Below are 23,902 nucleotides of genomic sequence, written 5' to 3'. Positions count from 1 at the left end.
GAAGACACCACGCCCATGTGACCTGACCAGCCTGATTGACAGGCGAAAACGGAGACTTTGCAAAGTTATTTCGGCAACTTAGGTGGGTAATAAACGCATAACACACACACTAATGTAACGCCCACCTCTGCCCCTATTTAACGCTATTTTTATCCCATCTTCCAAAAACGTGGTGACAGGTTCCCTTTAATTTTTAGCCCTTGAAGACAAGGACACTGGAGTCAGAAGAAGCGGGGCTCTCTGCTGTCTACCTATTTTGACAGTTTTGTGATACTTCCTGTTTCTGAGCTATAAGACACTACTGTCTGGAGAAAGACCATCGGTAGCAGGTAATCACATGAGAAAATTTGTGCTGTAGTCTTCCTCTCTAATCTTGTATGTAATCACTTCCAAACATCAAAAGAAAATAAATAATAGAAAAGGCTCTATTAGAAAAAAAAACATACCAACATGATATAGTATATAAACAATGTCATAATAAAATAAAAACACTTGATTGTATACTCCTGGAATAGGGCTATTCCTGCAATGTTGATGCTGTGATTTCTGGCAGTCTTGTGATACTATGATGTTATGTGACCACTGCAGCCAATCAGTTAATGCCTCCACTCTTCTGTCAAAGCAGATTTTTGCATTGACGATATGATGAAGGTTGCGACTGCTGATTGGTTACAGTAACTATGAATCAACGATGTCAACAACAATGGTATAGCGCCGTCTCTGAGAGGTAAATATCCCCCATTTTTATTTTATGGGCAAAGAAGCAATTAAGAAGGGGTTGCCCCATAAGTTGTTACTAGGGTTGAGCGAAACGGGTCGATCATTTTCAAAAGTCGCCGACTTTTGGCTAAGTCGGCGTCTCATGAAACCCGATCCGACCCCTGTGCTTGTCGGCCATGCGGTACGCGACTTTCGCGCCAAAGTCGCGTTTCAATGACGCGAAAAGCGCCATTTCTCAGCCAATGAAGGTGAACGCAGAGTGTGGGCAGCGTGATGACATAGATCCTGGTCCCCACCATCTTAGAGAAGGGCATTGCAGTGATTGGCTTGCTGTCTGCGGCGTCACAGGGGCTATAAAGGGGCGTTCCCGCCGACCGCCATCTTACTGCTGCTGATCTGAGCTTAGGGACAGGTTGCTGCCGCTTCATCAGAAGCAGGGAGAGCGTTAGGCAGGGTCCACTAACCACCAAACCGCTTGTGCTGCAGCGATTTCCACTGTCCAACACCACCTTCGGTGTGCAGGAACAGTGGAAGCTATTTTTTTTTTTTTTTCCCCTCAGCGCTGTAGCTCATTGGGCTGCCCTAGAAGGCTCCGTGATAGCTGTATTGCTGTGTGTACGCCACTGTGGAAACCAACTGCTTTTTTCAAAGCACATATCCTCTTGTTCCTTCCTTTCTGCACAGCTATCTTTTTTGTTTGTCCACACTTTTTATTTAATTTGTGCATCAGTCCACTCCTATTGCTGCCTGCCATACCTGGCTTACATTACTGCAGGGAGATAGTAATTGTAGGACAGTTTTTTTTTTTTTTTGTTTTTTTTTTGTGGGAGATTAAGATTGGCATTTCTGCTACAGTGCCATCCCTGTGTGTGCCATCTCTCACTGAGTGGGCCATAGAAAGCCTATTTATTTTTTCCGTGATTTGTGTTCTAAAATCTACCTCAACACAGAAACACTACATCAATCAGTGGGAGAAAAATATTGGCCTCAGTCAGGGCTTGTGTGCCACTGCTGTGTGTGCGCTATCTCTCATTCAGTGGGCTATAGCAAGCCTATATTTTTTTTTTTTTTTTTTTTTTAATATTATTTGGTTTCAAAAGTCTCCCTGAAAAAAAAAAAAAACCTAAAAAAACAGTGGGAGAGTAATATTGCCCTTTCAGCTTGTGTGCCAGTCTTGACTCCTGGGTGTGCCACCTCTCTCCCTCTCATTCAGTGGGCCATAGAAAGCCTATTTATTTTTTTTTTTAAATATTATTGGGTTTCTAAAGTCTCCCTGAAAAAAACAAAAAATACATAAAAAAACAGTGGGAGAGTAATATTGCCCTTTCAGCTTGTGTGCCAGTCTTGACTCCTGGGTGTGCCACCTCTCTCCCTTTCATTCAGTGGGCCATAGAAAGCCTATTTATTTTTTTTTTTAAATATTATTGGGTTTCTAAAGTCTCCCTGAAAAAACAAAAAAAACCTAAAAAAACAGTGGGAGAGTAATATTGCCCTTTCAGCTTGTGTGCCAGTCTTGACTCCTGGGTGTGCCACCTCTCTCCCTTTCATTCAGTGGGCCATAGAAAGCCTATTTTTTTTTTTTTTAATATTATTTGGTTTCTAATTCTCCCTGAAAAAAAAAAAAAAAACCTAAAAAAACAGTGGGAGAGTAATATTGCCCTTTCAGCTTGTGTGCCAGTCTTGACTCCTGGGTGTGCCACCTCTCTCCCTCTCATTCAGTGGGCCATAGAAAGCCTATTTATTTTTTTTTTTAAATATTATTGGGTTTCTAAAGTCTCCCTGAAAAAACAAAAAATACATAAAAAAACAGTGGGAGAGTAATATTGCCCTTTCAGCTTGTGTGCCAGTCTTGACTCCTGGGTGTGCCACCTCTCTCCCTCTCATTCAGTGGGCCATAGAAAGCCTTTTTTTTTTTTGGTTTTTTTAATATTATTTGGTTTCTAAAGTCTCCCTGAAAAAAACAAAAAAAACATAAAAAACAGTGGGAGAGTAATATTGCCCTTTCAGCTTGTGCGCCAGTCTTGACTCCTGGTTGTGCCACCTCTCTCTCTCTAATTGTGGGCCATAGAAAGCCTTTTTTTTTTTTTTTTTTAATATTATTTGGTTTCTAAAGTCTCCCTGAGAAAAAAAAATAAATAAATTAGGTGGGAGATTAATATTGACATTAGTGCTTGAGTGACAGTCCTGCGTGTGTGTCATCTCTGTGATTTTGTGCCACAGAAAACAGAGTGTGTAACATTGTGCCTGATTTTCCTTGTGGTCTCACCAACCTGTTAAGGGATATTGAAATCATACTGAAGTTATAGCTCACCGTGTAAGTTGTTTGATAGCAACAAATAAAGTTACTTTGGTTAAGATTTTAAAACAATGAGGAAGTCTGGTGCAAGAGGTCGTCGTGGGCGTTCATTGTCAGCTGGTAATGATGGTAGTGGTAGTGGAGCATCAGGTGGTCGTGGGGATAAAAATATTCCACCTAAGTCTGGAGCTGTGGAGCCAGTTTCGTCGTCAGGCTACACAAGGCCTCGAACGCTCTCTTTTCTGGGAGTAGGAAAACCGCTTTTAAAGGCGGAGCAGCAACAGCAAGTTTTGGCTTACATTGCAGACTCAGCCTCTAGCTCTTTTGCCTCCTCTTCCGAAACTGGTAAATGTAAAAGCAGCGCGTCGCTTGTGGATGTTCACGGTCAGGGACAAGTCGCTTCCTTGTCCTCCTCAGCAAAAACTACAACAAGAGAGAAGGATGCAGCAGGCGACACAACGGGTCACTCCATGGAGCTCTTTACACATACCGTCCCTGGCTTAGAAAGTGAAACATTTAACAGGCCATGCCCATTACAAGTATATTCTGACATGGAGTGCACTGATGCACAGCCACAGCCAGAGTACTATGCTGCTCCTTTGACTCAGACCACCACATTGCCCTCTCAGGGTACAGATCCACAATCAGACCCTGATGAGACTATGTTGCCCCGCCACGAACGCTATACCACCGACCGACACAGTGACACAGACGAAGTTGCACACGAGCTCGAAGAGGAGGTAATAGATGACCCAGTTATTGACCCCGATTGGCAGCCATTGGGGGAACAGGGTGCAGGCGGCAGTAGTTCAGAAGCGGAGGTGGAGGAGGGGCCGCAGCAGGCATCAACATCGCAACAGGTTCCATCTGCCGGGCCCGTATCTGGACCAAAACGCGTGTCAAAGCCAAAACCTGTTGGAGCACAGCGTTGCCATCCGGTTAAAGCTCAGTCTGCAATCCCTGAAAAGGGATCAGAGTCTAGGAAGAGTGCAGTCTGGCATTTTTTTAAACAACATCCAACTGATCAGCGCAAAGTCATCTGTCAAAAATGTTCAACTAGCTTAAGCAGAGGTCAGAATCTGAAAAGTCTAAATACTAGTTGCATGCATAGACACTTAACCACCATGCATTCTCAAGCCTGGACTAACTACCAAACGTCCCTCAAGGTTGTAGCACCCTCGGCCAATGAAGCTAGTCAGCAACGCAACATCCCTTCCGTCACTGTAAGGCCACCATTTTCCGCACCACCGGCAGTATCTGTGCAGGTTTCTTTGCCAGCCAAAAGCAGTCAGGGTCAGGGAATCACCAGTTTTGTAGGAGGAAATATTGCATGTAGGGCACCGGCGGAAACAATACCGTCTCCAACCGTCTCTCAGTCTGCCATGTCCACCGGCACACCCGAAAGTTCCACGATCTACAGCTCTCCAGTCCAGCTCACCCTACATGAGACTCTGGTTAGAAAAAGGAAGTACTTATCCTCGCATCCGCGTACACAGGGTTTTAACGCCCACATAGCTAGACTAATCTCGTTAGAGATGATGCCCTACCGGTTAGTTGAAAGCGAAGCTTTCAAAGCCCTGATGGAGTACGCTGAACCACGATACGAGCTACCCAGTCGACACTTTTTTTCCAGAAAAGCCATCCCAGCCCTGCACCAGCATGTTAAACAGCGCATCGTCCATGCACTCAGGCAATCTGTGAGTACAAAGGTGCACCTGACTACAGATGCATGGACCAGTAGGCATGGCCAGGGACGTTATGTGTCCATCACGGCACACTGGGTGAATGTGGTGGATGCAGGGTCCACAGGCGACATCAATTTAGGGACAGTTGTGCCTAGCCCACGGTCTAGGAAACAGTTGGCTGTAGGCGTTCGCACCCCCTCCTCCTCCTCCTCGTCCTCCTGCAGAAGCTACAGCTCTTCCACAGAACGCAGTCGGCCAACCACTCCATCGGCAGATGACACTGTTGCACACCAGTTGTCCCATTATGGGCCAGCTACTGCCAAGCGTCAGCAGGCTGTATTGGCTATGAAGTGTTTGGGCGACAACAGACACACCGCGGAAGTTCTGTCCGAGTTCTTGCAACAAGAAACGCAGTCGTGGCTGGGCACAGTAGATCTTGAGGCAGGCAAGGTAGTGAGTGATAACGGAAGGAATTTCATGGCTGCCATCTCCCTTTCCCAACTGAAACACATTCCTTGCCTGGCTCACACCTTAAACCTGGTGGTGCAGTGCTTATTGAAAACTTATCCTGGGTTCTCCGACCTGCTCCTCAAAGTGCGTGCACTTTGCTCACATATCCGACGTTCGCCTGTACACGCCAGCCGTATGCAGACCTATCAGCGGTCTTTGAACCTTCCCCAGCATCGCCTAATCATAGACGTTGCAACAAGGTGGAACTCAACACTGCACATGCTTCAGAGACTGTGCGAACAGAGGCGTGCTGTTATTTATTTGTGGGAGGATACACGGGCAGGCAGTAGGATGGCAGACATGGAGTTGTCAGGTGTGCAGTGGTCGAAGATACAAGACATGTGTCAAGTCCTTCAGTGTTTTGAGGAATGCACACGGCTGGTTAGTGCAGACAACGCCGTAATAAGCATGAGCATCCCCCTAATGCGTCTGCTGATGCAAAGTTTGACGCACATAAAGGAGCAGGCGTCTGCACCAGAGGAAGAGGGAAGCCTTGATGACAGTCAGCCATTGTCTGGTCAGGGCAGTGTACAGGACGAGGTAGCGGGCGAAGAGGAGGTGGAGGACGAGGAGGATGATGGGGATGAGTATATTTTTAATGCGGAAACTTTCACGGGGGCACAGGAAATTGGTTGCGTGTCACGGCCGGGTTCTGGTTTTTTGAGGGACACAAGTGACGTAGATTTGCCTGCAACTGCCCCTCAACCAATCACAACCGGAGATTTGACAAGTGGAACTTTGGCCCACATGGCGGATTATGCCTTACGTATCCTACAAAGGGACACACGCATTACGAAAATGATGAACGATGACGATTACTGGTTGGCCTGCCTCCTTGATCCACGCTATAAAGGCAAATTGCAAAATATTATGCCACATGAGAACTTGGAACTAATATTAGCAACCAAACAATCAACTCTTGTTGACCGTTTGCTTCAGGCATTCCCAGCACACAGCGCACGTGATCGTTCTCACACGAGCTCCAGGGGGCAGCAGACTAGGAGTGTTAGGGGTGCACACATCAGAAGTGGCGTTGGACAGAGGGGTTTTCTGACCAGGTTGTGGAGTGATTTTGCTATGACCGCAGACAGGACAGGTACTGCTGCATCAATTGAAAGTGACAGGAGACAACATTTGTCCAGTATGGTTACTAACTATTTTTCATCCCTTATCGATGTTCTCCCTCAACCGTCATTCCCATTTGATTACTGGGCCTCCAAATTAGACACCTGGCCAGAATTGGCAGAATATGCATTGCAGGAGCTTGCTTGCCCGGCAGCAAGTGTCCTATCAGAAAGAGTATTCAGTGCTGCAGGGTCAATATTAACCGAAAAAAGGACTCGTCTGGCTACCCAAAATGTTGACGGTCTAACATTCATTAAAATGAACCACAACTGGATTTCAAAATCTTTTGCCCCACCTTGCCCGGCCGACACCTAGCTTTCCTATGAAAAGCTCTTGCCTGTGAATTACTTTTCTAATGTCTAATTTGCTGCTGCAGATTGTACAGCATACGACATGTTTACACCTCCCTAAATGGCCAAACTCCCCACACGGGGCCGTGGTATCGCGACTTGGCGCAAGCACCCGTGAGACTGCTGTTTGTCTGAAGAGGTGGGTGTGCTCGCTTTTGGTTGACGGCATTGCTACTGGGTCCCTCATAGTACAATGTAGTGTCTCTGGCGGTGGTGGTGCGCACCCAACGTCAGACACACCGTTGTAACATGAGTGGCCCTGGGGCGGTCCCGCCGGCCTCAAGAGAGTTCCCCCCTACCCCAGCTCAAACTGGGCTCTACTACGTGCAAAATTATGTCGCACAGCTCCACCAATCTTTAGTCTATTCGCTGACATCATTCAATGTCTGGCACTGACAATACAAATTTGTAGACATCTATGATGCAACTTAAAGTAGTCTGTGTCTGTGTCCTATATTGGCACCATTAAATAGTTACTGCCAAATTACTATGTCAGAAACACAGCAGATGAGCCCACCCCTGTACCTAAGTATGCCATCTTTTTTTTTGTTTTGGTTGTTTTGCGAGACATTAACATCTATTTATATTTTGGGAGTACTGGGACAGACACTCCTTGCACTACTCCTCCACTCAGCACCAAGCTGCCTGCCCGTGTATCCATGTAACCGCTGTAAAACTGCCATGAGCCTATTGTTTGTTATTTTAGGCCTTTGATAGCCTGTCTGCGGTCCCTACTCCTCCACTGACCACCAAGCTGCCTGCCCGTGTATCCATGTAACCGCTGTAAAACTGCCATGAGCCTATTGTTTGTTATTTTAGGCCTTTGAAGCCTTTCTGCGCTCCCTCCTTCCACTAGTCCTCCACTGACCAGACCACTGCTGCCCGTGTACCCCTGGAACCAATTTTAAAGTGCCTACAGCCAGCCCATTTTATTGTGTTAGGCCTTCGAAGCCTGTCTGCGGTCCATACTTCCACTAGTCCTCCACTGACCAGACCACTGCTGCCCGTGTACCCCTGGAACCAATTTTAAAGTGCCTACAGTCAGCCCATTTTATTGTGTTAGGCCTTCGAAGCCTGTCTGCGGTCCATACTTCCACTAGGCCTCCACTGACCAGACCACTGCTGCCCGTGTACCCCTGGAACCAATTTTAAAGTGCCTACAGCCAGCCCATTTTATTGTGTTAGGCCTTCGAAGCCTGTCTGCGGTCCATACTTCCACTAGTCCTCCACTGACCAGACCACTGCTGCCCGTGTACCCCTGGAACCAATTTTAAAGTGCCTACAGCCAGCCCATTTTATTGTGTTAGGCCTTCGAAGCCTGTCTGCGGTCCCTCCTTCCACTAGGCCTCCACTGACCAGACCACTGCTGCCCGTGTACCCCTGGAACCAATTTTAAAGTGCCTACAGCCAGCCCATTTTATTGTGTTAGGCCTTCGAAGCCTGTCTGCGGTCCATACTTCCACTAGTCCTCCACTGACCAGACCACTGCTGCCCGTGTACCCCTGGAACCAATTTTAAAGTGCCTACAGCCAGCCCATTTTATTGTGTTAGGCCTTCGAAGCCTGTCTGCGGTCCCTCCTTCCACTAGGCCTCCACTGACCAGACCACTGCTGCCCGTGTACCCCTGGAACCAATTTTAAAGTGCCTACAGCCAGCCCATTTTATTGTGTTAGGCCTTCGAAGCCTGTCTGCGGTCCATACTTCCACTAGGCCTCCACTGACCAGACCACTGCTGCCCGTGTACCCCTGGAACCAATTTTAAAGTGCCTACAGCCAGCCCATTTTATTGTGTTAGGCCTTCGAAGCCTGTCTGCGGTCCATACTTTAAATACTCCTCCACTCACCACCAAGCTGCCTGCCCGTGTATCCATGTAACCGCTGTAAAACTGCCATGAGCCTATTGTTTGTTATGTTAGGCCTTTGATAGCCTGTCTGCGGTCCTTACTTTAAATACTCCTCCACTCACCACCTAGCTGCCTGTGTATCCATGTAACCGATGTAAAACTGCCATGACTGCCTACTGTTTGTTATTTTAGGCCTTTGATAGCCTGTCTGCGGCCCCTACTTGCAATACTCCTCCACTGACCACAATGCTGCCTGGAGTGCCTGCCTGTGTATCCATGTAACCGATGTAAAACTGCCATGACTGCCTACTGTTTGTTATTTTAGGCCTTTGATAGCCTGTCTGCGGCCCCTACTTGCAATACTCCTCCACTGAGCACAATGCTGCCTGGAGTGCCTGCCTGTGTATCCATGTAACCGATGTAAAACTGCCATGACTGCCTACTGTTTGTTATTTTAGGCCTTTGATAGCCTGTCTGCAGCCCCTACTTGCAATACTCCTCCACTGACCACACCAATGCTGCCCGTGTACCCCTGGAACCTATTTAAAAGTTCATAGAGCCTAGTTATATATTTTATTTACTATTAATAAGGCCATGATGGACTACGCTGTACCACGCTACAAGCTAACCAGTCGACACTTCTTTTGCGAGAAAAGCCATCCCAACCCTCCACCAGCATGTAGAAGACCGCATTGTCCATGCACTCTGGCAATCTGTGAGTACAAAGGTGCACCTGACAACAGACGCATGGACCTGTAGGCATGGCCACGGAAGATTACGTGTCCATTACGGCGCAATGGGTTAATGTGGTGGATGCATGGTCCACAGGGGACAGCCTACTAAGTCTGTCTGCAGTCCCTAATTCAAATTGTCCTCCACTGTCTAAATCGGAACTTCCACCTTCTGGCTTTCGGCCTATAGTATCAGAAATTAAACTGCATTTGGCCTTCAACTTTGGTTAGGGCCTACTAACGGCTTCTGCCCCTCCCTGGTGTTGCCCTCAACTAAATAAAGCTGAGCTTCAACCTTCCGGCTCTCATTATGTGGTTTTAAAAAAAAAAATGGTGGTTAGGGCCTACTAACGGCTTCTGCCCCTCCCTGGTGTTGTCCTCAACTAAATAAAGCTGAGCTTCAACCTTCCGGCTCTCATTATGTGGTTTAAAAAAAAAAAATGGTGGTTAGGGCCTACTAACGGCTTCTGCCCCTCCCTGGTGTTGTCCTCAACTAAATAAAGCTGAGCTTCAACCTTCCGGCTCTCATTAAGTGGTTTTAAAAAAAAAAAAAATGGTGGTTAGGGCCTACTAACGGCTTCTGCCCCTCCCTGGTGTTGTCCTCAACTAAATAAAGCTGAGCTTCAACCTTCCGGCTCTCATTAAGTGGTTTTAAAAAAAAAAAAAATGGTGGTTAGGGCCTACTAACGGCTTCTGCCCCTCCCTGGTGTTGTCCTCAACTAAATAAAGCTGAGCTTCAACCTTCCGGCTCTCATTATGTGGTTTTAAAAAAAAAAATGGTGGTTAGGGCCTACTAACGGCTTCTGCCCCTCCCTGGTGTTGTCCTCAACTAAATAAAGCTGAGCTTCAACCTTCCGGCTCTCATTAAGTGGTTTTTAAAAAAAAATGGTGGTTAGGGCCTACTAACGGCTTCTGCCCCTCCCTGGTGTTGTCCTCAACTAAATAAAGCTGAGCTTCAACCTTCCGGCTCTCATTAAGTGGTTTTAAAAAAAAAAAAATTGGTGGTTAGGGCCTACTAACGGCTTCTGCCCCTCCCTGGTGTTGTCCTCAACTAAATAAAGCTGAGCTTCAACCTTCCGGCTCTCATTATGTGGTTTAAAAAAAAAAAATGGTGGTTAGGGCCTACTAACGGCTTCTGCCCCTCCCTGGTGTTGTCCTCAACTAAATAAAGCTGAGCTTCAACCTTCCGGCTCTCATTAAGTGGTTTTAAAAAAAAAATGGTGGTTAGGGCCTACTAACGGCTTCTGCCCCTCCCTGGTGTTGTCCTCAACTAAATAAAGCTGAGCTTCAACCTTCCGGCTCTCATTAAGTGGTTTTAAAAAAAAAATGGTGGTTAGGGCCTACTAACGGCTTCTGCCCCTCCCTGGTGTTGTCCTCAACTAAATAAAGCTGAGCTTCAACCTTCCGGCTCTCATTATGTGGTTTTAAAAAAAAAAAAAATGGTGGTTAGGGCCTACTAACGGCTTCTGCCCCTCCCTGGTGTTGTCCTCAACTAAATAAAGCTGAGCTTCAACCTTCCGGCTCTCATTAAGTGGTTTTAAAAAAAAAATGGTGGTTAGGGCCTACTAACGGCTTCTGCCCCTCCCTGGTGTTGTCCTCAACTAAATAAAGCTGAGCTTCAACCTTCCGGCTCTCATTAAGTGGTTTTAAAAAAAAAAAAATTGGTGGTTAGGGCCTACTAACGGCTTCTGCCCCTCCCTGGTGTTGTCCTCAACTAAATAAAGCTGAGCTTCAACCTTCCGGCTCTCATTATGTGGTTTAAAAAAAAAAAATGGTGGTTAGGGCCTACTAACGGCTTCTGCCCCTCCCTGGTGTTGTCCTCAACTAAATAAAGCTGAGCTTCAACCTTCCGGCTCTCATTAAGTGGTTTTAAAAAAAAAATGGTGGTTAGGGCCTACTAACGGCTTCTGCCCCTCCCTGGTGTTGTCCTCAACTAAATAAAGCTGAGCTTCAACCTTCCGGCTCTCATTATGTGGTTTTAAAAAAAAAAAAAATGGTGGTTAGGGCCTACTAACGGCTTCTGCCCCTCCCTGGTGTTGTCCTCAACTAAATAAAGCTGAGCTTCAACCTTCCGGCTCTCATTAAGTGGTTTTAAAAAAAAAATGGTGGTTAGGGCCTACTAACGGCTTCTGCCCCTCCCTGGTGTTGTCCTCAACTAAATAAAGCTGAGCTTCAACCTTCCGGCTCTCATTATGTGGTTTTAAAAAAAAAAAAAATGGTGGTTAGGGCCTACTAACGGCTTCTGCCCCTCCCTGGTGTTGTCCTCAACTAAATAAAGCTGAGCTTCAACCTTCCGGCTCTCATTAAGTGGTTTTAAAAAAAAAATGGTGGTTAGGGCCTACTAACGGCTTCTGCCCCTCCCTGGTGTTGTCCTCAACTAAATAAAGCTGAGCTTCAACCTTCCGGCTCTCATTATGTGGTTTTAAAAAAAAAATGGTGGTTAGGGCCTACTAACGGCTTCTGCCCCTCCCTGGTGTTGTCCTCAACTAAATAAAGCTGAGCTTCAACCTTCCGGCTCTCATTAAGTGGTTTTAAAAAAAAAAAAAATGGTGGTTAGGGCCTACTAACGGCTTCTGCCCCTCCCTGGTGTTGCCCTCAACTAAATAAAGCTGAGCTTCAACCTTCTGCTCCAAATTACCATTTTAAAAAATGCAATAGGCTTTTCCGGCCTACTAAAGGTGTCTGCCCCTCCCTGGTGTTGTCCTCAACTGAACAAAGCTGAGCTTCCACATTCTGGCTTTCGCCCTATACTATCAGATATTAAACTGCATTTGGCCTACTAGTGTGGTTAGGCCCTTGAAACAGTGTCTGCTGCTCTTGGGTTTGCTACTCCACTGAACAAAGCAATGCCGCCTGTTTAGTCCTGTTACCAATTTTGAACTGCATGTAGCCTACTTTATTCTTTGGCCCTATATCTGTTTCCTCCTCATCCTGCCCATTGCCCAGCCACTGCTAAATGAGTCTGCTGGTACATTGACCTAGACCACTACATTCCCCTTGTACTCTACACAGCCAGAATCTGTCCCTGCTGAAAGTAAGGTTCCCCTTCCCGCATGTTATACCACCTTACACAGGGACAAAGAGGAAGGTGCAGATGAAAGTGCAGGTTCCTTCATCAGGTGGGGGGGCATACTCGTTGGCGACGTCACTGGCACAGGGCCCCTCAGAGTACGCAAAAGTGTCGCTGCTGGTGGGAGGCGCCCCCGCCATGCAAACACACCGCCGTACTTTGAGGGGCCCTGTGCCAGTGGCAATGCGAACGAGTGGGCCCCCCCCCTGCTTGCTCAGGATCACAGCACTTGCAACTTTTAAATACTTACCTTTCCCTGCAACACCGCCGTGACGTAGTCCGCATTTCCTGGGCCCACGAAAAACTTGAGCCAGCCCTACTCCCCCCACAACTTTCCCCCAATTCCCTATGCCCAACTATTATTATACAGTTAATTAAGATTGGCAAGCTTCAGAAACAAGAATGGATGTTTTTGGCATTAAAATGGGCACTGTAGGTGTTTTCCTGGCCTCCACTCACTGCCGACTATGCTTCCCCATTGACTTGCATTGGGTTTCGTGTTTCGGTCGATCCCCGACTTTTAGCGATAATCGGCCGACTGCACTCGACTCGACTCTGGACAAAATCGGGTTTCCCAAAACCCTACTCGATCTTAAAAAAATGAAAGTCGCTCAACCCTAGTTGTTACACCCCTTTAATAGTGTTGAGCGATACCTTCCGATATTCAAAAGTATCGGTATCGGATTGGATTGGCCGATACCATCAAAATATCGGATCTCGCCGATACCGATACCCGATACCAATACAAGTCAATGGGACACAAATATCGGAAGGTATCCTGGATGGTTCCCAGGTTCTGAAGGAGAGGAAACTCTCCTTCAGGCCCTGGGATCCATATTCATGCAAAAAATAAAGAATAAAAATAAAAAATATGGATATACTCACCCCTCCGGCGGACCCTGGACCTTAGCGATGTAACCGGCAGCCTCCGTTCCTAAGAATGCAGAGTGAAGGACCTTCGATGACGTCGCGGCTTGTGATTGGTCGTGTGACCGCTCATCTGAGCGCTCATGCGACCAATCACAAGCCGCGACGTCATTGCAGGTCCTACACTCACTGCATTCTTAGGAACGGAGGCTGCCGGTTACATCGCTAAGGTCCAGGGTCCGCCGGAGGGGTGAGTATATCCATATTTTTTATTTTTATTCTTTATTTTTTACATGAATATGGATCCCAGGGCCTGAAGGAGAGTCTCCTCTCCTCCAGACCCTGGGAACCATACACTGGGAACTTCCGATTCCGATTTCCGATATCACAAAAATATCGGAACTCGGTATCGGAATTCCGATACAGCAAATATCGGCCGATACCCGATACTTGCGGTATCGGAATGCTCAACACTACCCTTTAATGATTTATATCACTAAAGTAACAATAGAGGCAGATGTTAATTAAATCAAAAACAGCATAAAGTAGCGGAGCAAAGAAATATAGTGGTATGCCTTGGTGGCGGATGAGAAAGGTCTAAGTTCTGAAAAAAATTGCATATCAAATATGGAAATCATGTCGGAACGTTTCCATTGTGAAACCGAGAGCCCAGTAAGGCCATGTGCACACGTTAAGTATTTTTCACGTTTTATCGCTATAAAAACGTGATAAAAACGCGAAAAAAACGCTTACATATGCCTCCCATTATTTTAAGTGTATTCCGCATTTTTTGTGCAAATGTAGCCTTTTTTTCCGTGAAAAAATCGCATCGCGGAAAAAAAAAGCAACATGTTCATTAAAATGCGGAATTGCAGGGGATTCCGCACACGTAGGGGTCCATTGATCTGCTTACTTCCCGCACGGGGCTGTGCCCACGATGCGGGAAGTAAGCAGATTATGTGCGGTTGGTACCCAGGGTGGAGGAGAGGAGACTCTCCTCCACGCACTGGGCACCATATAAGTGGTCAAAAAATAAGAATTAAAATAAAAAATAGTCCTATACTCACCCTCGATGTCTTCCCGCCTCCACTGCATGCTGTCACTTCGGTTCCTGTAGCTGATGTGCGGTGAAGGACCTTGCCGATGACGTCACTGTCCTGTGATTGGTCGTGAGCGGTCATGTGACCGCTCACGTGACCGTGACGTCACGGAAGGTCCTGCGCGCACAGACCAGCTATAGGAAGAGGAACGGACGCCGGTGAGGAGATGTCTGGGTGAGTATAAGCATTTTTTTATTTTTTTTATTATTTTTAAACATTCTATCTTTTACTATAGATGCTGCAAAAGCAGCATCTATAGTAAAAAGTTGGTCACACTTGTCAAACGCTATGTTTGACAAGTGTGACCAACCTGTCAGTCAGTTTTCCAAGCGATGCTACAGATCGCTTGGAAAACTTTAGCATTCTGCAAGCTAATTACGCTTGCAGAATGCTAAAAAAACGCGAAAAAAACGGAAAAAAAACGCAAAAAAAAAAATGCGGATTTCTTGCAGAAAATTTCCGGTTTTCTTCAGGAAATTTCTGCAAGAAATCCTGAACGTGTGCACATACCCTAAATGTTTGGGACTCGTCTTAGTAATCTTTGCTCTATTTCTCCTGCTTGATTTTCACTGATAGCTGTTTGTGACACTCAAGCTATCAATCAATGTCAAGAGGGAGAAGTGGGAGAAGGTTTAATGCAGAGAACATAAGCACTTATAGGGATTGGGGCAGTAAAGATCACTTTTATTTTAATCTCCTTGCACTGAAAGCTACTAAACATGGAAATATTATGGAAGCAAACCCAACATATTTATTTACATATTTATGCATCTATTTGTTATTTGTTAAATATAATTAGCACACAATAAAAAAAACATTACAGCAAGAAAATATGTTCAATCTGTTACCATGTACAACACGGAAACGTTACTTCAATGGAGCAAAAACTCACCACAATATGAATGCTTTTCATCAGACCTGTCTTTACAGTGTGCAACGGCGTCACAAGTCAACTCATACTCAATGCATTCCCCATTCCCACATTCAAACTCGGAAAACATATTACAAGATGAATTTCTGGCTGAAAAAAAATAAATAGGGAAGTATGGGTCAACATCTTGCTGTTGTCAATTTGAAATAAAAAAAAAACTGCATATCTAAAAACAATATATATGTAAAACACGTTACATGTGTGTGTATATGTACAGGTGCTTCTCACAAAATTAGAATATTATCAAAAAGTTAATTTATTTCAGTTCTTCAATACAAAAAGTGAAACTCATATATTATGTAGAGTCATTACAAACAGAGTGATCTATTTCAAGTGGTTATTTCTGTTAATGTTGATTATTATGGCTTACAGCCAATGAAAACCCAAAAGTCATTATCTCAGAAAATTAGAATAATTAACAAAAAACACCTGCAAAGACTTCCTAAGCTTTTATAAAGGTCCCTTAGTCTGTTTGAGTAGGCTCCACTTTTTGTATTGAAAAACTGAAATAAATTAACTTTTTGATGATATCCTAATTTTGTGAGAACCACCTGTATATATACAAAAAAGCAAAAGGAAAAGAACATTATAAATAATACTCATTTTGCTGCTCAGTTTATCTATCCGACAGCCTACAATCTCGACCTCCTCTTGTTTCCAGCACAACTCATTTTCTTTGGACATTTTCACTTTGTGCCAGGGTTTCGGCACCAATTAGGCCTCTGATGTCACAATGAATGTTGTGATTTCTTAATACCACAATGTACATCGACCTAGTCATTGCCTCAGGTGGCATGGATTGGGACGACAAAAGCCTACTCAGCGCCAAAAATTACAAAGATGCCTTAAGAGTATTTTGCATGCAGAAGAAAATAAAAGATTTGATGGAGTGCGGCATCAGTGTACTGTGGCAGCGGCGGGACAGGTAATCAGTGAGGTGAGCATTAGTGATGAGCGAGTATACTCGGTGCTTGGGTTTTCCCGAGCACGCATGGGTGATCTCCGAGTATTTGTTAGTGCTCTGAGATTTAGTTTTGTCACCTCAGCTGCATGATTTACAGCTGCTAGACAGGATGAATACATGTGAGGGTTGCCTGTTTGTTAGGGATTTCCCACATGTTATTCAGGCTGTCCAGCAGCCGTAAATCATGCAGCTGAGGTGACGACAAACTAAATCTCTGAGTACTAACAAATACTCGGAGATCACCCAAGTGTGCTCAGGAAAACCCGAGCAACGAGTATACTCGCTCATCACTAGTGAGCATCAATTATTTTATTTTATTTTTTTTAAAACTCCTTTTCCAACATTCTAGAAAGAAAGTGAATTGCAAAAAAGTCTGCTTCAAGGGAATGATTTTTTTAGAAAAAAAAATTAGAGGCAAATTTAATCTCTCTCATCTCTACTTTCCTAAAATGTAGGCATCTTAAAATGCAAGAGGCTAATCACAAGCCCTTTGATCAACACAGACAGCCATTTAGATTGTTCTTAGAAGTAATTCCTTGTCAATAAGCTTATCATAAAGTGTCTTGTTGCTGGCATCTCCAGTGATTAGAAATCTGCTAGAAAGTGTTCAAATTTCTTACAATGCCACCATAGAGAAAATGAAAAATTACACAGTGTTTATTCAAACTAATAAATCATCTGTGTAAGGAAGGACTGGAGGGCAAGAAATGCTCTTACTAGCTGCTCTTTTCTCTTGCATTCACCCTTAAAGGTGTATTGCCATGAACAAAAATATATTTTAATTAAATTAAATTAAATTTAATTAACAGATCTTGTTATAAAAATAAACTCACAACCCCTTTAAAGGGAAAAAAGTTGTAAATAACTTGCAACCAACTCAAAACTTTTCATCATGTTCATTCATATCATTCTTGCATTCACTGAGTTACAGTCGAGATGGTCACTGTAATTTCAAAGTTTACCGAACAACCTATAAGTTACCGCCAAGCCTCAGTGTTAACGATAGGAAGAGGAGCATTTTAGGTTTACTGAATTGTACTGATTATGAATGCAAAGCGAAACAAAAGGTATCAATGTCACCAGCCTCCCCGGCAGCTGTACCTTCCTCATTTTTATAGTTATTTTTGCTATACAGAAAATAAAATAAAACTGACAGCTGCATGACATGCGGTATGTGCGTAAAACTAAGAGATGCAGCATGTAATATTAATGCACTATGGCACTTGCTTTCTTTGCAGTGTCTCAGTGTAGAATATATTACTTACTCACACATCTGTTGTCATCTAGTAATAACCGGTCTCCTCTACACGAACAATTGACTCGACCATCAGCAGTAAGAAGGCAAAGGTCATGACAACCTCCATTCAAGTAGGAACATGGCGACAACTCACCTTAGGGAACAGAAATGTTAACTATATTTCACATGTGTAGCAATATCTAGACAATTCATACATGAGTATAGCTTCTAGAGCAGGGGTCCCCAACCTGTAGCCCAAGAACCAAATATGGCTCACAGTCCCATGAATTGTGGCTTGTGGCAGTCTGCCAGCTTCGTGCATTAGATCCAGGTCTAGCAAACAGGTAAGAAGAGCACATCTCAAAATGGTGAATTTAGTAAGTAGCCCTGCACAGAAGAGCAGATATGGATGCACATATATACTGGTCTTAGGGGTTTAGATATAATTTAAGTATGGTACGCTGAAGACAGGAAAATATGACCTGTCAGAGGAGGTGCATGAAACTGGATGCAACAATGTGTTGGGAGTGCTTAATGTGAGAATAATGAACGCGGGTATAGTGGGAACCCTGGATCTCGGTATAATGCTTTGAGGTGATTTCTGTGGAAAAGCTTTGGTTATCATTATACCCGAAATGGGGGCTTTGGTTGCCACTACTGTGAGGGGGTGGGAGCTGGATGTGCCTCACGACTCTATCCCAGAGCTGAATGTGGCTTGTTACCCTCTCTCAGAGCTGAATGTATTACCCTCTCTCACAGCTGATTGTGGCTTGTGATCCTGTTTCAGAGCTGAATGTGGCTCTGACCCTCTCCAAGAGATGAATGTGGTTTGGGACACACTCTCAGAGCTGAATGTGGTCACGACCCTCTCTAGGAGCTAAATGTGGCTCACGACCCTCTTTCAGAGCTGAATGTGGTTTGTGACCCTCTCTCACAGCTGAATGTGTCTCGGGACCCTCTCTTAGAGCTGAATGTGGCTCATGACCCTCTTTCAGAGCTTAATGTAGCTCACGACCTTCTCTCACAACTGAAACTGAATGTGACTCGAGACTCTCTCTCACAACTGAATGTGGCTCGTGACTCTCTTTCAGAGCTGAATGTAGCTTGCGACCCTCTCTGAGAGCTGAATGTGGTTCTCAACCCTCTCAGAGCTGAATGTGGCTCAAGACCCTCTCTCAGAGCTAAATGTGGCTCACGAGTCATGACCCTCTCTAGGAGCTAAATGTGGCTCGCTACCCTCTTTCAAAGCTGAATGTGGCTCGTCATGACCCTCTCTCAAAGCTGAATGTGGCTCGCGACCCTCTTTCAGAGCTGAATGTGGCTCGCAACCCTCTCTCAGTGCTGAATGTGGCTCGTGACCCTCTTTCAGAGCTGAATGTTGGTCTGAATTTCAGAAAGGTTGGTGATCAGTGTTCTGGGGGTTCTCTGCTGTGGACATTAACATTTACTAAGAATGATGGCTCTAATATAACATGATTAAAGGATATCCTGCTGCTGAGACATTCATCGATCAGCTATGACCTGCAGGGGAACTTGGTTGCAAGTGTTTAATTCTCTTGCAGCTTCACCATAGCTGAATTTAAAGGGGTAATCCAAAAGTTTAGGAAACACTCCTGACTGTTGGATAGGTGATAAACTAATTATTAAACAATTGTCATCTGTTGAATCCTACTCCACTGAAGTGGTAATGCTCCATTGGTTGATCGACACAATTGTCAGGATCGGCTCTGGAGAGGTGAAAGAATTTAACAGATGAATAATTGTTTTCTTTTAAGTAACACTTCATGTAGACAATGTAATTTATTGAGCTGTCGTGTGTTTATTTTAAAGAGGTTACATGTATGTGTATAATAATAAAACAACATCACGTTATATTATGTGTCCACTTACAGCTATTGGTGTCATTAGCCACCGCTATGATCCCCATTGGCTGATGAGGTATGTCTGCTCGTAGAACCTTTGTCTCCCCTCCTGTGTATTTGTTGGAGCGTAATATTGCTCTTCTTACCCAATCTGACCAGAATATATAATTATCATATATAGCCATACTGAGGAATGTTCCAGGTCCCGATCTAACAATTACCTGCAAGAACAAAAGAAAATTAAACTCAATTGTTTGCATTACATTTAATCAATAACCACATTATGAAACTTGTTCAAGTGGATATTTCTGTCTATAGAGAGAATTTTTAGTCACCTGTTTTCTTTTCAATACTTAAAATCTGAAACTTTTTGTAATATGTTTCTTTTTGATGGTAGATTTTTTTTCTTTACTTTTTGTACATGACTGGGGAGAAGCCATCTTGTTTAACCAACCTTTAACAGCATTCAACAATTTGCTTGCTAGTAGCCACATGGGCTATGGGAAACAACTAACTTGATCTTATTTCTACATGAGAGGCATGCTTAATCCCTTCACCCCCGGAGCTTTTTCCATTTTTTCATTTTCGTTTTTTCGCTCCCCTCCTTCCCAGAGCCATAACTTTTTTATTTTTTGGTCAATATGGCCATGTGAGGGCTTATTTTTTTGCGGGACGAGATGTACTTTTGAACGATACCATTGGTTTTACCATGCCATGTAACAGAAAACGGGAAAAAAATTCCAAGTGTGATGAAATTGCAAAAAAGTGCAATCTCACACTTGTTTTTTGTTTGTTTTTTGTTTGGCTTTTTTGCTAAAACTAACCTGCCATTATGATTCTCCAGGTCATTACGAGTTCATAGACACCTAACATGTCTAGGTTATTTTTTATCTAAGTGGTGAAAAAAAATTCCAAACTTTGCTAAAAAAAAAAAAAAAATTGCGCAATTTTCCGATACCCGTAGCGTCTCCAATTTTCATGATCTGGGGTCGGTTGAGGGCTTATTTTTGCGAGCCGAGCTGGCGTTTTTAATGATACCATTTTGGTGTAGATACATTCTTTTGATCGCCCGTTATTGCATTTTAATGCAATGTCGTGGCGACCAAAAAAACATAATTTTGGCGTTTTGATTTTTTTCTCGCTACGCCATTTAGCGGTCAGGTTAATCCTTTGTTTTTATTGATAGATCAGGCAATTCTGAACGCGGCGATACCAAATATGTGTATGTTTAATTTTTTTTTATTGTTTTATTTTGATTGGGGCAAAAGGGGGGTGATTTGAACTTTTATATATTTTTTATTTTTCTTATATTTTTAAACACTTTTTTTTAATTTTGGCATGCTTCAATAGCCTCCATAGGAGGCTAGAAGCATGCACTACACGATCGGCTCTGCTACATAGAGGTGAAATACAGATCACCTCTATGTAGCAGAAAGGCAGATGTACTTTGAGCGCCGACCACAGGGTGGCGCTCAAAGCAATCGGCCATCAACAACCATAGAGGTCTCAAGGAGACCTCTGGTTGTTATGGCAATGCACCGCTGACCCCCGATCATGTGACGGGGGTCAGCAGTGCGAGCACCTCCGGCCGCGCGGCCGGGAGCGCTAGTTAAATGCCGCTGTCAGCGCTTGACGGCGGCATTTAACTAGTTAATGGGCGCGGGCAGATCGCGATTCCGCTCGCGCTCATTGCGCGCTCATGTCAGCTGTACAAAACAGCTGACATGTCGCGGCTTTAAGGTGGGCTCACTGCCGGAGCCCACCTTAAAGCAGGGGATCTGCCAGCTGATGTGCTATTCCGTCAGCTGGCAGAAAGGGGTTAATAACCTGTGCAGAGGTCACTGTGCAGAGATGAGAAGGAGGAGATGAGATGTGGCTTTAATTATTGTAAATGAAGGAGGAGATGAGATGTGGCATTAATTATTGTACATGGTCGATCCTGTGTTATCTACTGTATATAGAGGTGTTAACAGTCATTGTACAGGAGAGGGAGGAGATCAGCTGTGACATCACCTATTGTGAATGGTGGATCCTGTGTTATCTACAGTATATAAAAGCATTTTTAGTCATTGTACAGGAAGAGGAGGTGAGCCGTGACATCACCTATTGTGAATGGTGGATTCTGTGTTATCTACTTTATATAGAGGTGTCTGTTTTTTACCAGCAGCATGGGCCACAAAATGTGTTGCACATGGGCACATGGATGAAACGCTGGGATGACATCCTTGTGACAAGCCCCGGCGCCTGAGAAGCAGTGGTAAAATAAGCGCTGTTCTCCATAGTCGGGTGCTGAAGACAGCTCTCAACGTTCTCCGCTCTGGTGCTGAGTGCAAGCAGGGGAGAATGATGAGAGTTATATTCAACTGAGAGCAATGACAGCAGGCAACAGCTATTACTCTCATCAGCTTACACCTGCTGCTGCTAATGCAGCAGGCAGTGGCTGATGGAAGTATTCCTCACCTGCCTACTGTGTTATAAATAAATAAATAAAGTAAAAGCACAGTGTGGATTACCCTGTATTTTTTTAAACCAGCCAGGCAAAACTGACAGCTGGGGGCTGCAACATTCAGCTGTCAGTGTTAGCAAGGCTGGTTATCAAGAATAGAAGGGTTCCCACGCAAATTTTTAAAACTATTTAAATAAATAATTAAAATAAATTGTGAGGCCCCCCCATTTTTGACAACCAGCCTTGCTAAAACTGACAGCTGGGGGCTGATAATTCCACTGAGAGTCTCGTCTCCGGTATTAAAGCTGAAATAAAAAACAACAACAATATCCCTCACCTGTCTGTGGATCTGTCTCATGCCGTAATCCATGTCTGAGGGATGAATAGTTTTCAATCTGGATGGTGCCAAGATGCGACCTTGCAGGCTGAGAACTACTGGTGAAAGAGCTGCTGCGAGTGCAGCGTCATTGACCCACGGTGACATCATCGTGGTTACTGCTGGTTAGTGAGGCTGCATTCCCAGCAGGGTTGAACTGTGGTGACCTCAACACCGTGGGAAAAAGTCAGTGATGAGGTCACCGCAGTTCAAGCTCAGTGACTTCACAGCAGATCACCGTGAAAACATTAAGGTTAAAAATAAAGCTTTATATAATATTATTCTGAAAATATTTTGAGCACTTTTTATGTATAGACAACTCCATTATTTGAAATGGGTATTCTGTAGTCTACACATGTGATAAGCTATATGATTGAAACCAGCGTCAACTGACAAATCCCATAGACAGACATAAAAACTTTGAAAAAAAGCAAATCCTAACACTTTAACAGACTCTTCAATGCAAATTTAAACTGAGTCTTAAAGAGGTCATTCCAAATACACTTGCGTTTGTGACCATGTGATCAAAGATCCAGCAGTGGCTTTGGAGGATCAACCAGCATCAATCGGGAAATGTATAATTGCATGATGTCCTTCCAATAGGGTCAAACAGGAGCCACAAACTGCTTCATCAACTACATGGTTTATGGAGGGCACCCAAAGTGTGAGATCCCCTATCTCTATATGTCGTAATACAACCATTGAGATCTATCATTATTAATCCTATATGATAAGTTCTTTATTAATTAACTATTATTATGCTGGATCCCCTAAAGAATTTTCTGGTGCTCCTCTGATCCTTCATAAACTGATAAATCCATTATATGAAAATAAGCAAAATTAAACCTTCTACGATATCTAATTGGGTTTCTCTTCAGATCGCTCATGAATACAAATAATAGTGGAACTCAATGGTTCTTCTGGGTCTTGCTTAACCCATAATCCCACAATCATGTGCAGGCAACAGGCAATTCTTAACTAATGCAAACTAAAAAAGTTAGCTCAATTTACATGGAAATCCACTCGCTTCATTTGCATAAGTAACGTTTAAGACTTTACTAACCAATTAATTTAGACCCATGTGTAAAAAAAAAAGAAAAACACTTTGAAATATAAGCAATATTAATCTGCCTTGTTTGTAAATTAGTGGTTTGAGATATTGATTTTAGGAATTAGTTAATAAGCTTTGAAATCCCAGCGTACGAGAATTCCGTCCTCCCTTCCCTGTTTATAATGCAGCAGGGAGATATGGGGTAATCTAGAAAAGACAGATTCCAGCAAGAATTGTATTAAGAGCAATTATAGCACCAAGTCACATGAATATATTAATATTCATCCAATACTCCACTGAATACTGCACCTGAAATTACCAGAACTGTCCAAGGAGGGCTCAATATGCCAATCAGAGCTTCACTAGAAGCCTTTATTGAAAGAAACATATTTCTTAAACTGGGAAAGCAAAGAACTACTGACTGGTTGGCAAAGAAAACCAGCGCCACTCCTGTGCACAGGTTGTATTAGGCATTGCAGTTCAGTCCAATTTACTGCAGTAGAATTACAATACCAAGCACTATCCAAATACAGCTTAGGGTGCTGATTCGAAAACGCAGCTGTTTTTCTAATTCTTCACCTATATGTGTGTTGTACCTTTGAACCTTGGGCATCGTGGACTCTGGATCACCCTATTCCTCATTTATTGAAATTTGACTACAGAGGCAGATAAGTATATTCTCAGACCGAATTCTTGTATTATGCACAAAAGTAACAGCAGCAGCTGCAACAACAGCA

The 23,902-nt window shown here is 44.0% G+C and overlaps 1 protein-coding gene across 5 annotated transcripts in view; it reads right to left on the bottom strand.

Annotated features, from left to right (window-relative positions):
• The window catches only part of LRP1B (LDL receptor related protein 1B), a 1,636,337-nt gene that overhangs the window by 273,568 nt on the left and 1,338,867 nt on the right, over positions 1–23,902 (bottom strand). For all 5 annotated transcript variants that reach the window (XM_077273024.1, XM_077273022.1, XM_077273019.1 and 2 more), the window contains exons 44-46: positions 19,321–19,513; positions 17,459–17,584; positions 15,191–15,319 (exon numbers count right to left, since the gene is read on the bottom strand). In XM_077273024.1, the coding sequence (XP_077129139.1) occupies positions 15,191–15,319; positions 17,459–17,584; positions 19,321–19,513 (448 nt within the window). The remainder of the gene's footprint in view (positions 1–15,190; positions 15,320–17,458; positions 17,585–19,320; positions 19,514–23,902) is intronic.

The sequence above is a fragment of the Ranitomeya variabilis genome, chromosome 7, assembly GCF_051348905.1.
Source record: "Ranitomeya variabilis isolate aRanVar5 chromosome 7, aRanVar5.hap1, whole genome shotgun sequence".
NCBI lineage: Eukaryota > Metazoa > Chordata > Amphibia > Anura > Dendrobatidae > Ranitomeya > Ranitomeya variabilis.
This window is presented reverse-complemented; position numbering and strand designations above follow the sequence as displayed.